The sequence below is a fragment of the Aspergillus lentulus genome (assembly GCF_001445615.1).
Source record: "Aspergillus lentulus DNA, contig: Alt16, strain: IFM 54703, whole genome shotgun sequence".
Taxonomy (NCBI): domain Eukaryota; kingdom Fungi; phylum Ascomycota; class Eurotiomycetes; order Eurotiales; family Aspergillaceae; genus Aspergillus; species Aspergillus lentulus.
Window position 1 is genome coordinate 3,569,450 of NW_028322113.1, and position 13,206 is coordinate 3,582,655.

At 48.8% G+C, this 13,206-nt stretch overlaps 3 protein-coding genes and 1 non-coding gene across 4 annotated transcripts; 2 read left to right on the plus strand and 2 right to left on the minus strand.

The window, feature by feature from the left end:
• Positions 1–1,870: 1,870 nt before the first annotated feature.
• On the plus strand, positions 1,871–5,813 carry ALT_8617 (proliferating cell nuclear antigen; the record flags this gene model as incomplete). The annotated part of the gene is made up of 10 exons (XM_033563611.2): positions 1,871–1,919; positions 1,986–2,185; positions 2,257–2,738; positions 2,804–2,822; positions 2,910–3,255; positions 3,314–3,970; positions 4,862–4,902; positions 4,971–5,400; positions 5,451–5,737; positions 5,796–5,813. 10 exons carry the CDS (start codon positions 1,871–1,873, stop codon positions 5,811–5,813), a joined length of 2,529 nt encoding a protein of 842 aa, XP_033419502.2.
• A 1,320-nt stretch (positions 5,814–7,133) lies between these two features.
• On the plus strand, positions 7,134–7,205 carry ALT_t176. The gene has a single exon. It is a non-coding gene; the product is annotated as a tRNA-Glu (tRNA).
• A 748-nt stretch (positions 7,206–7,953) lies between these two features.
• ALT_8618 (SEC61-beta family protein) lies at positions 7,954–8,531 on the minus strand (the record flags this gene model as incomplete). The annotated part of the gene is made up of 3 exons (XM_089600447.1): positions 7,954–7,988; positions 8,049–8,466; positions 8,529–8,531. The coding sequence occupies 3 exons, from the start codon at positions 8,529–8,531 to the stop codon at positions 7,954–7,956; spliced, it is 456 nt and encodes a 151-aa protein (XP_089455340.1).
• A 1,013-nt stretch (positions 8,532–9,544) lies between these two features.
• ALT_8619 (UPF0658 Golgi apparatus membrane protein C23H3.04) lies at positions 9,545–10,728 on the minus strand (the record flags this gene model as incomplete). Its single annotated transcript, XM_033563614.1, has 4 exons — positions 9,545–9,835; positions 9,888–10,082; positions 10,143–10,581; positions 10,646–10,728. 4 exons carry the CDS (start codon positions 10,726–10,728, stop codon positions 9,545–9,547), a joined length of 1,008 nt encoding a protein of 335 aa, XP_033419505.1.
• Positions 10,729–13,206: the final 2,478 nt, after the last annotated feature.

The following is a 13,206-nucleotide window of genomic DNA, read 5'->3' on the forward strand; positions in this document are numbered from 1 at the left end:
TCCCATGGCCATGAATCGATCATCGCACATGAGAGAACTTGACTGCGCAAGAAAGACCGATCTCGAGCACTCTGGTTTCTATGCTGAGGCTGGAGACTCTAGACTTCCTAAGGGGGTGTGATAAAAGCTTGTCAGCGATATCGCTAGCCGCTATGCGTGTCCAGAAAGCTGTAAGCCTGTTGGACCAGGATTTCTCGTGGACAAGTACGGTTGGAATGACTGGGTTACTGCTCGCTTAGGGCCGGCGTCTCGAGGCAGTTGGCTTTTGCAGGCAATTGTGAGAGGCGCCTAGCAGATTGCGAGCTTCATTGGCGGAGCTCTCGCCAATTGCTTGACTTTCGATATGATGGCATCTCAAAGCCTGCCAATTTATATCCCGGGTTCGAGAATTACGGAAGATGGCTCTGCTGAAAATACCCTCCGTCCCCCCGAGCGGATGGGGAGCCATGGGAGGCCAACTTCGATATTTGAGGAACATAGTGCGACATCTTCATGATCCTCTTGAAGCACATACATCTCTAAGCATATAGGAAGCAGGGGCTTCCCACTTTGGAACCCGTACTGCGTGCTCACTTGAGCTTCCAAATTAAAAAGCCATGTATACAGAGTAAACACACCGTACCTAAGGCACCATGGCACAACGAGGCCTGGCGTCAATGCATCTGCATCTAGCCATCTGGTAAAGCTTTTCAACGACCGTCGTGTTATCCAATGACGGTGAGCTGATGAAGTCCACTGCTACTGACTGTCCCTAAGAACCTACCTTGGCCGCCGAAATAGGACAACACCCACGGTGACAACGCGTTGAGATTGGAAACTAAAGACCGCGATGATCGAGAGTGTTCGGCTCTCTGAAGTTCCTCAATTTGGTCAGAACGGATAGATGTAGGTTAGCACTGCCAGAAGCTCAATCTTCCCTGATAGTCTGATTTAAATAGCAGCAGTCAGTGTGCATTAGAGCGTCGCAGCCAATCATTCGTTTCAAAAGATCATGGTCTAATATGATCGTGAAACCGCGGGCCCAAAGACTCAGCGGGTAATGCTGCAGGATGTCCGCCGTAGTCCTTCGTCCGAGGTTGACATTTGAAAGAGAGTTACAGTGTAAGAGAGAAGGTGGAGCCTCGGTCTGATCTGGTCACATCACTTGAGCATTGTCATATGAGTGTAATGATCATACGGGCTTCCGTAGTATCGGATTGGATTGTCCTCCTTTCTATAACAACGTTAATAGATCTCACCCAATAGACATCAGTTCGCCTCATCATCTATTCGAGTTTTCGTTCCTGACTATCCCTAGTGGGTCAGCATCTTTGCTATGGAGGACTAGCAAGTTAAAGCCAAACGGCCTCGTGGTATTGAGAACTCCGATTCGACGAAAGGCACAAGCGCTCTCCATCCCCAGAGAGGCCCAGACACATGAACCCAGCTTGATCTTCAACGTGGCCCTCTCTTCTTGCTCTCTTACTCTCCTGTACCTTGCATATCGACTAGGCCAGTCGTTTCCAGCATTGCTACATATTTACTTTTCACTTGGTTCTTATAAACAATCCATGTGATGCGCTAGTTGCTCTCTGGTTGTCACCCTAGAAGTCGCGTGCTTCCTTGCTTCCTGCTTACTCCTCCACTTGCCGCCAAAGGTTTCCGCTATCATTGACGTCCTCCCCTCAAGCACACCTCGCCGTGAAATCGCTGTGGAGATGACCGATGAATAAGTTCCGACGACCTTGTCTCGCCAGTCTCTACTTTTCTTTAGCCTTGTTCAGTTGATATCCCCACCAAATCCGCCGCTCTTTCACTACCGTCTTACTATCCGCTTCATCCCGCCACCATCCCCGTCCTACCAACGTACAACCCGGAATGATTGCAGGTCATGGAAGCCCTGGTTTATGAGAACTCGCCGTTGGCGGAATATCTGAGAGGTATGTCTCCGCGGAGAGTCATGCATAGGTTCGAATTAGTAAATGATGATATCGTTGGCCATTCAGGGGAAGGTGAACACGATCCAGACTGGCCGGTCCAGGAAACAAAGAGCGAGGATGATCCCTTCGACTCACCAACTTCAGACTTTGCCCCGCGGGGCACTTCAAAATTCCAAGAGCGCATCCGAAACAAGCTACCCAAACCCCTGGAACTGAAATCCTCGCGACAGAGGGCAGTTTTGGGTAAACTCTACGATGCCTGTGCAGTATGGATTACAACCATGTTACTCTATCAGCTGAGGCCGGAGCTCTGGCTAATAAGTTATCTTTTGAATAGACCGCCCTGAACTCGCGAGTCGGACGAAGCGACAATGAAAGATTCCTAGAGCAGTTTGGATACGTTATCGTCGCATCGCAGTTGTTGAATGAACACAGTGCACCCTCGTATACGTCAGCCGCAGACGTACTATCCAACTCGAACCCCGTCGACCTTCCTTCGCTTTCCACAACCTTTGGCGTGCAGGGTGCCGTTGTCACAGCATCGACGTCCTTCTCGATCGCCTGGCTGGTACACTGGAGTCGATCTCGGACGGGGTCCGGATTCAACCCTCGGAAAGTCGGTGTACTTCTGGTCCTTGTCCCAGTGCTTGGGGTCCTGTTCTATGCTTTTGCCAGACGCCAGTGGCTCAAGTACCTGCGGCATCAGGCTGTTGATGCGGCTGTGGTATTCATAAGCAATGCGCAGTCATTCGATTCCGCTGCTTCGGCATCAGTCGTTTTCATACAGGAGGTCGAGCTGGTCTCACGGGGTTATCGCATGTAAGTTGCACTCGATCTTGCATGATCAAACGCTATGAAGGCGGAGTATACTAACTCAATACCAGAAGCACGCCCTTGCCTCCCGTAAGTAGACTTGAGGATCAAGCGCAGACACGAAGATGTCTGAGACTGCGTCGGACCGTGTCCGAGTGCTTTTACTCAATGTTACAGCGTTACTTACAGGCGCAGCACATATTGCAACCACTGACAGACAATGGCAATCTCGCCAAGTACCACGACATTTACGATGTCTCACTAGAAGAGCTTACCGAAGCCGAGACCGCCTTGGCTGAACGGGAGACAGAAGACCAATACTCATTACGTGCGCTTCGCACCCTTTTCGGAAGGCTATACAACGTGAGAAAGAGCATTCTTTGCTGTCTCCTAGCCCTGGGTGCCGACGGTGGCGGATCCGACATCGTCAGATGGAGCACGGCTATTGAGCAGATGCGGGATCTTACTCAAGTCACGGGAGCGAATACCCGCAAGATGGCCAGCATTCTCAGTGAAGATGACCGTGAGTTTTTACCTCAATATGGAGTACTACCCAATCCGTGACTGACTCTGTTCTCAAGGTGACGTGATTCCTCCTTCGCCGCTGCCTACAGCCTCTCCTAACAGGGAGAATCTCCGTACTCAATATCGAAAGCTCAATACACTTACTCAAGGCATTCGCGCCCTTCACGCAAAAATGCATCTGATCAGAGAGCTGTCCACTGCCTCAGAGCCTACCGACACGGAAGAACTCGAAGCAACTATTCTTGCCCAATACGAATCAATCGGAACGGACATAAGAGGCCTACTTCACGAATGGGAGGCTGGAAAAGCTGCTCTGATGAGTAGCATCGACAAGCGATCCTCGGTAGATCATATGTCGCGCCCGCCCAGCGGGTTGAAGCTGCCATTGTCCCCGACACCCAGCCTTGGCGGTGCCACCGCGGTAGAGGGAAGCCCAGCAGATGCGCTCCGGGCGCTGAATGGCGATATCAAGCCAGACCCTAGCATTATCCAGAGTGTCGACGAAGATGAGGAGATATTCGAATCCATAGTTCTCCCGTCCCGCAATAAAAGGGTGTCTCTGACCAGGGAAGAGCGCATTGCCCGTGTCAAGGAAGACCGGGCGAAACAGGCTGCTGCACGCGAACGAGCGGACGCGAACACCAGCATGCTGAAAGAGCTCGAAATGGTCATCAAGCAAAGACCTCGAACGACAGCTTCAAAGAGGGTCACGAGTATCTAACCCACACCTGTCATCCTATCATTATTTTCCCTTCCCTCTTTCTCGACTTACCTCCCATATGGATATTCTCCCTCCGCAAGCGAGTATATAAATATCCTTCAGCATTCATGTTTTACACTGACTGTGAGCGAGCATTGACCAAACAGTGTCTGCAGGCTGATACCCATTGCAAATAGAGCGGATTGGCGTCACTGGTGTTTTGTGCTTTCCTTTCTTCTTACGTTCCTTCTCCACATTGATGCTTTTCTGTGTCCATTGTACAGCATACTTAACCACTGGTCTTTGGTTGGTCTCACGCTCTTTGAACGCTTCTATCTCCTTGGCTTTTGACTTTGACAATTGCGTCTTCGAGATTGGCACCCGCTGAGTAACTTCCTATATGTGAATTGAGCTGTAAATATTATAATTTGAGATTAATGACGGAATACAAGAAAGTTAATGGATACTCTTCCTGATACTCCACTGACGAGGCAACGATGCTGCTGCCTTAGGCTAAGATGAGTCTAACCACAATTGTTCATATCAGCCTAAGGCCAACCACGCATAATGACGCGCGACTCGTGAACGCGTCTGATTCCCCACTTAAACCTCGAACGCGAATTTACAGCACTTTAGAACCTCACTCTCGCTCTCCAGCTTCTGCCCAGAGCCATTCTAGCTTCACACCTCACCTGCAAGTCCTCCTGTCTTCAAATTTCGCGCATTACAAGAGCTAACGACTGACAATTTTGTCTTCAGAATCATTGTCATTCGGCACCTCGCTTCACTTCCACATAATCACGTTTCATCTATACTCTTTGGTTTCGACGTCCGGACACACATATTCAAGAGTAGGCAGTCTTGTCCAATTGTTTCAACGAATATTCTCTGACCGTCATCCCAGTGTTGGAAGCACGACTAGAACAAGCAAGCCTTCTCAAGCGTGTACGTGAGCCCTCAATTCCCGGTTTGCCTGTCGGCTTCATGACTGACCTGATTCATGCTCTATGCAGGTCGTCGACGCTATCAAAGATCTCGTACAGGACTGCAACTTTGACTGCAATGACTCGGGAATTGCCCTTCAGGCCATGGACAACTCTCACGTCGCTCTGGTTTCCATGCTTCTTAAAGCTGAGGGTTTCTCGCCCTACCGCTGCGACCGCAACATTGCCCTTGGTATCAATCTAGTTTCCTTAACCAAGGTCCTGCGTGCCGCTCAAAACGAAGACATCCTCACACTCAAGGCGGATGACTCGCCTGATGCCGTGAACCTCATGTTTGAGAGCGCCGAGACCGACCGAATAAGCGAGTATGACATCAAGTTGATGGACATTGACCAAGAGCACCTTGCCATCCCTGAGACAGAGTATGCCGCTACAGTGGAGATGCCGTCGGCGGAATTCCAGCGGATCTGCAGAGATTTGAACGCGCTTTCTGAATCTGGTGAGTTATGGGATTCTGTCATTGGCAATTTTCTTGCTGACCCGTGGTAGTTGTCATTGAGGCTACCAAGGAAGGTGTCAAGTTCTCGTGCCAGGGCGACATCGGCAGTGGCTCGGTTACCATCCGTCAACACACCAGCGTCGACAAGCCCGAGCAGAACGTTTCCATTGCCCTTAGCGAGCCTGTTGCTCTCACCTTTTCCCTTAAGTACCTCGTCAACTTCTGCAAGGCTACATCGCTGTCGAGCCAGGTTACTCTCTGCCTATCCCAGGAGGTGCCTCTACTTGTTGAGTACGGGCTGGGAAGCGGCCACCTGAGATTCTATCTTGCTCCTAAGGTATGATCTTCCTCAACAGTCGGTTGGGTTTCCTCGATGCTAACTCTCACCCGAATAGATCGGAGACGAGGAGTAAGAGGTTCATGCGCATGAGGGAAAGGCGAAGGGGGTGTTACTATGACATGAAGAAGGAGCGTAACGGTGGCAACGAACATTTCTATTTTCCTGGTATTCAAAATATCCTATGAACATTAGCCCGATAGGACAACTACGGGAATCACATTCGATAATTCACCTCGAGGGCCGGCGGTCTAGAGTTGAAGTACGTATTAAGGACTGACAAATGTCTTGAGAGGTCCAGCTACTATGGTCATCTTAGCCACAAGGCTACTTTCTGAGTACGATTACTTTTAATTTAGAGGCTACGGAGTCGTGTACGATTTGGAGTGAATAGGATCCATTCTCATTCCGCAGTAGACCACACAGTACATCACCACATCAGATTCTCATCAAATGCCACCAGCACAAGCCCAAAGGATACCAACAGCATCCACATTACCATCCCTCGCATGACGGCAACCCTACCAAGCCCAAAGGGCCAACCCCCAACTCATTAGCAGGGGCAAAACAAGTCCTTTCCAGTTCCAAACCCACAAAACCACACAAGCAGGGAAGAGAAGAGTAAGTACAAACTGACCTGAAAGAAAAAGAAGATGAAGCGCCACCCCAACCAGAATAATCGGAATCGAATGATGCGACCCTCCAAACCAACCATTGCTGACTGGCAAGGACAGGCGCATGCTGCGTATTGCACTAAAGTGTCATAACACACAATCTTCGCAACGACTCTCCCATGGGGAAACCCGAATCCAAGGATCCGGCCCCGATGTTTCTGATGCCGATTGCAGGTGCTTCACACCAGGCCCTCACGGGCAGTACCGGCCCCCCTGGACCGCGAGGCCCAGAGAGGGCGGGTTACTGGGTTTGGTGAAGATTCCTCCGAATTTCTCATTTGCGGGTTCCCTCGGTGATGGCTGGGATCACGCGAGGGGACGGGGCTTGCGCCCTCGTCGTGTGTAGCAAAGAAACGCAGCATTGGTTGGGGTGACGCTTGAGGGGGAAAAGAAGAGAGGGAAGAGAAGAGGGAAATTTATTGTTGTGGTTTTATGGTGGTGGGATTTAGTGACTCACCGCCTGCCTGGTGGGGTAGACAGACTTGGATTACTAATCGGTTCAGGGTCGAAGGTGGAAGGCTTACCTAGACGTTCGAGCAAGCGAGGGAAACCGTCGATGTGAAGTGTGTATGATCCATTGGCTGCGTATATTTTTGGCTTTTCTCATGTTGATAGATTCATCCTGATATCAGCCGAAAGAAGCATACAGAGAGCGGTCACCAAGACCCTCAGGAGACTTGGAGTCTTGATAAAGCTAAAACTAGGCAAAAATGTCAACATCATCCGATATGGTGTAACGGCTAACATCGCCGTCTTTCACACGGCAGCTCGGGGTTCGACTCCCCGTATCGGAGTGCACGATTCTTTTTTTTAGCTATTTTACTAGCTCATTCAGTTTAACAAGCTGTTTGAATGCTATGTATGCATTTTTGAGGAATGAGGAGCTTTTGCAGTTTCAGACTCTTTTTTATCTTTATTCAATAGGGACCGGGGTACATAGGCGGCGAAAGCCTGGTGGCTATATGGAAGCTGTCCCAGGTCTGTTGTATGCTACACCAATGTGGCGCTACTTGTCGACTAGTTTACCACAATTGTAAGATTGCAAAGTTAGAGAGCAGCAGGACTGTGACAAGTGACTGAATGCAAGCACCACCAGCTAAAAAGCATAAATTAATGTACAAATGTCTCCATTCATTTTCTCTGAGCCCCATCAAAAGCTTATGAGGTCATTGTGATTCCAACGGCAATATCATAGTGGCATTAACCTATACTGCAGATAGGTTTGAACTCAAGCACTCTCAACTGGCTTGTGCGAGGAGGCATGCTGTTTTCAGATCATGCCGCTCTCGAATCTTCGATATGCACCGGTACAGGGAAAAGTGACACCAAGGGGTATATGATTGAAGGGAAAACATCGAAGGAACTGAATATACGACCCGCCTATCATCCTCGCTTGCAAGTTCTCAATGTTCTTAATGACTGACAGGTCGAGAACGAACGGTGCATATTAACCACCGTCTCATCCGGCGACTCCATTCATGTACGAAATTGACCAAAGAAACCATGATCGCGAGGACTAGACCAAATGACGCATTCAGCAGCTCACGAGGAGAACTTGCGGGTGATCTTGGCGATGACTACAACAGAAACAAGTATTAGAGCATTGACCAAGCTTTCGGAGCGCACACCACACATACCGTGAAGACCGACAACGGAGAAAATGAAACCCAAGCTGAGCACCAGAACAACAACAGGGTCGACCCTCAGACCAGGGCTCTCATCGGTGTAGAGCTTGAGCATAGTGCCGGAGGAACCACCCGCACCAGCAGCACGGGTAGAGCTGGGCCTAGCATTGCGGAGAGATTCCTTGTGGTCTGCGGCCGCGCGGCGACGCAAAGCAGCTCTGGGACCACCGGGAGGAGTAGGAGAAGAAGGACGGTTCACGGAGCCAGTGGCGGAAGCCCCAGCACCGGCGCCAGAAGACTTGGTGTCAGGGCCGGACTCAGCACCAGAGGTCAAGGGAGAAGCAGCACGAGCAGAGGCCTGGAACAGATGCATAACTATGGTCAACCTTCGATTCAATGTATAGGCTCGGTCTGAAATGAGCAATTGGACCTGCCGCCCGCAGAGCATATAGCGCTCCTTCTCAAGGGACGACGATCGAAAGAGGTACTCACCATCTTGAGCAATTGAATGAGAAAAGGGGAGAGGGAAATCAATGAACGCGACCGAAAAAGTTGAATTGCAAATAAAACAAGGACCTAATAGAAGAAGTAAAAGATTGTGGTGACAGGTGAGAGAAGAAAATCGGATTGGGGGATGAATTAGCTATGAGAGGTGAGGTCGCGAGTTGCCAGAAAGAGGCCACGATCACGATTTCCAGCCAGTCGGGTATGGTAACGTATGGTTACATGACTTACCTTAGACTTACCCCAGCTTCATGTAACCCAATCATATTCGCCCTCCGCTTTCTGACCCCTGAACTGCGGCAATCAACAATTCAGCATCAATGAATGAGGCTGGCTAGGTACTCTATAGATTTCAGTAGCAATGGGTGGTTTGGACTGTTTTAAGAAGAGCTGTCGCATGCCATCGCATGCCCTTCGAATAAAGCCAATCTGTAGTAGCGCTCTGATCATTTTTAGTCATGGTGAGCCAGAGCCGAGAATCTACCAAAGCCAGCTAGGATTCATTCTGTTTAACACTTCAAAATATTGAGATATGACAAATATGTTATGTTTGAGTTTAAATAGTTACAATACACGCCAGAGTAGATGCATATTCGTGATATACCAGAACCTGAAGGGGAATAGAAACAGTCATCAAATGAACGCCATTGTGCCATCAAGGAATAGGAAGTACAGTAAAGGAAGAAACGGGGAGTGACCGAATACGACTGAATGAAAATCGCTCAACCAAACTTCAGGAGGGTCGAAAATAGTCGTCAGGCAGCCTAATAAACGCAGGTGAGGTATCATATCGAAGATTCCAAAAACATGCCCCATTGTCAGTACCCAGCAGCCCGCAAGCGAGGTATTGATCGAGTACCACCGCGCACTCGCGGTTTCCCTCTCTAATATACGGAATGAAGAAGCGAAAAGCTGCGTATTTGCATGTTCGTTTCTTTTTAGTCCTCCGTTTCTTTTTCAATTCAATTGAATTTGTTCATGAGGAGCAAGACAGCAACGCTCGGTTAATCAATCATCATTCGACTGGGTATCGCGCCAGCCACATTCGAGGACAGCTCGGTGGTCTTCTCCGCCTCCTTGCTCGACTTTCTTTTGTTGATATGGGGCTTCAGACCCTTGTGGAAATTGTGCATGCACATGCAAGCGTTGATGATAGTCATGATGATGAGAGCAATCGTGATGACAGCAAAGAACGTGAGTGACCGCCGGGCAGGCAGGTAGTCCTTGTAAGTCTCCGGTTGGTACATGCGCACAAGCTTGAATAGGAAATAGGCCATAGCTGCAAAGTAAAGAAGCTAGACTTATGGTCAGCAACAGCAATACAGGTTGCGGAAGCAGGAAACATACGATGATGATGATCATTCCGATTGAGCTCTCACGTCGAACAAATATCGCCGCGCAAACTAGAATCAAAATCGTCACAGGTATAGCGGCTAGGGTCAGAGAGAATTCAATGTCGGCTTTATCGGTGACGATAACGACGAACTGCACCGTGAACCCGAGGAAGAAGAAAAAATCAAATTTGAGAAGTGCGACATAGATCTGGCCATTGGTAAATCCTCATGTTTCTTGATCTTCATTCTGTGAGTAGGAGCCACAAACCTGATATGTGAGATAGCGACGCTTCATTCGCAGATCAGCACTGATATGCTTGTAGATCGACCATGCAAATTCATCGTAAAGTTTCCATGCAACCATCACCATAAGAACCGTCCCCATCGCCACGACGCATGGAATGATGATCAAAAAAGGCTCAGTTTCTCCCCATACGTCCATATTGATAGCCGTATTGTCGGTCAGAATGGAGACAGCCTCCTTCACCTGCTGAACCTGCACTGCCCCGTAGATCAAGAGTCCAATGTTGCAAAGACATAAACCAATGACCTGAATCGTATTTTTCATCCGCAGGGCATCGTATACAAGCACCAGCTCATATAGGAATCCAAAGCTGTAGAGCGCTAAGAAGATAGGGATCGTTTTTGAAGCGGTGACAACCTCGGCTTTCTCTTTAAGCTGGCTCTGGTAGTTGGCGAAAATGTAACTGAACAACCATGCGTTAGCATTAACGGCGTAGTGGAGGTCTATGGATATTCAAGTCCGCATACCATTCTAGCGCGAGAGTTATGACCGTCTGGATGAAAGTGACGATGACAAAGGACCACGTCCACATAGAATTCGGAATATACATTTTGCGCTTGGGGGGTTTTGGCGTTACATTCGTGTAGCCCTCTCGTGAACGGAAGCCTCCAGGACCTCTTCTAAACGAGGGATCGAATGACCCCCCGAAAAGAGAGGCTCGCGAATTGTGTGCGTAAATTTTGACGAAGTGCTCCGTGACGGAGCTCGAGTCCGCCGGAGTTTCGGTCGCAATATGCAATACGACGGTTCAACCACCTAGCGGCGGCGTGGATGCTGCCAGAGACCACTGATGGTACGAAATAAAGAGGGTCAAGGGAGAGAGTAGAAAGACGTTGTGGTGGCCTTTGCCGGTTTGTTGACCTGACTGTTCGACAAGACGTTGGCAGAATCAGGAGGTCACGTTCGGAGTTTTGGTCATGGAAAGTACCGAGGGTCTGTCTATACAGACAGGTAAGCCCCAGCAAGCCTTCGCCGAGCGTCGATCAGGAGGAAGGGGAGGGAGAGACAGGTCGACAGAGTGAACGAAAGGACTTCGTGGTGAAGAATACGAGGAAGGGCCTTGTTTTCTCTCCCCCAGAAGAAGAGTGTTGTTGCCAAGCCGCGTGAAACGTCGTCTATCAGGCGGGGACTGGAACAGTCGCTCCGATCATCAATCACTTCGAGACCAGTCTAAGGCTGAGCACATGTAGGGAATCACGAGTGTGCGGCTGGGCTCTAGCCACAAAATCGCGCAAAGGAGAAAGGGCGTGGAATGGAAGTATCGGATGTATAGCAGAAACAAAAGAAAGGATGAACGAAAGACAATTTCAATTAGCTCCTTGAAGAGCAAGACCTGTGAAGCTGGTGAAAAAAAAAACAATAACGATGGATGTTGTTCAAAGACAATGAATGGAGTAAGATGAAAAAGAGAAAGGTGTGGCCTGAACAATAACAGTACATAGTCCTGTCCTGTATCCAGTGGTAGGTGTCTTCCGGAAACTAGGTACGTACCTCACTTTGCGGGTGGTCCTGTGGATTTGTGGGTTTTGGCAGACTGTGGTACGAAGGAATGCTGAAATAACGATTATTATTTTACAATGATTTTTCGAGTTGGTTTGAAATGGAGTGAGCAGTGGTAATGGTAATGATATTAATGCAATCTGGTTGGGGATCGCTCAGCTTGGTATCCAGGGTTCAGTAGATAGTTCACGATTCTAGACATCGGAACCTCCCATATAATTGGGCAGGCAACCATGGTAAGAATATTTACATTGTATCAGCTATCTAGATGCTTCAATTATTCTATTGCCATTCATCTATATTCATGGATAGGCAGGATAGTCAAAGTAACAGCAGTGGGATTCGAGGCAAAGTCTGCGCATGCACACTCCAAAGTATATGCAGCCAGCGTCCCATCTTCCTAGGTTTCCGTCGCTGCTATGAGTGTATGAGCTTGATTCTTTATTTATCCTCCAAATCGAATGCTGAATCGTTGACAGTAATAATAATATGAACGCTCTTAATCTTCCACGACTAGTGGCCGCCAAGAGGTCTGTACGTAGCTAGTGACCAAATTTTCCCTCGTAACCTCGAATGACAAGTCTTGTGTGCCTGGAGATGGAGAACAATCCACTAGCTGTACCAAAACAATTAAACAAAATTGCTTACAATTGAAAACTAGTCGATTCTGGTGGGCCCCGACTCATCCAAATTCTGCCTGTCGTAGTCCCGTAGAACGACGGTGACAGCTCCATTATTATTCTAGCCTCTGCTTATGGCGGGCTTCGGACCCTCGGCGAGATTTTGAATTGTGGCTTTAACTGGCTTGCAATTATGCCCGTCCGTGGTTCAGAACACATTTCTAGGTACGATAATTGTAGTAGTCAAGGTACTCTGTAGTCGTGCTCCGTACTTGCAGATCAGGGTTGCATGAATGATTCCAAAATCTGCCATGGATACTATACTACACAGCACTCCCCAAAGACAAGATAAATCATCGCCCCGTTTATCCATATGTTCCGCTGAGAATTAAGGGAGGATGATCACTTCCAGTTCCGAGCAGAATGGGAAAGCCATATGCCAAATTTACTATTAATATTCCCACACAGCAGATGCGAATCATGCGAGACTGCGGCCTTGCCCATAGCGATCTTCATCTCCCACAATCTTCGCGATTCGCAAATTGATGCCACTATCATCGACTCAAGGTCTAGACCTGCTTGAACATCGAAACACGAGGATCCATCTACTTTTGTTCTGCATGGCGTCGTTGAAGTACGCATTTTTTTCCTCGCCCTGCGTCTTGTACCCTACCGATCCTCAGCTGGTGGCAGCCCATCCAGCTCATTATTATTAATTAAACATCCTGACACAGGGGGGCGGAGAAGGCCTGCAGCCCTGCAAAACTCTCCATTGTGGACACAGGAAACCAAAACTTTTTCCCTCTGCAGGACAACAGTAGATAACCTCCGGTCTCTTCGTGCGATTAGCACTCGCGTAGAACGATATGTGCAGTGACAATCTGCAACTGAGCTGCTCTCCCGAATCC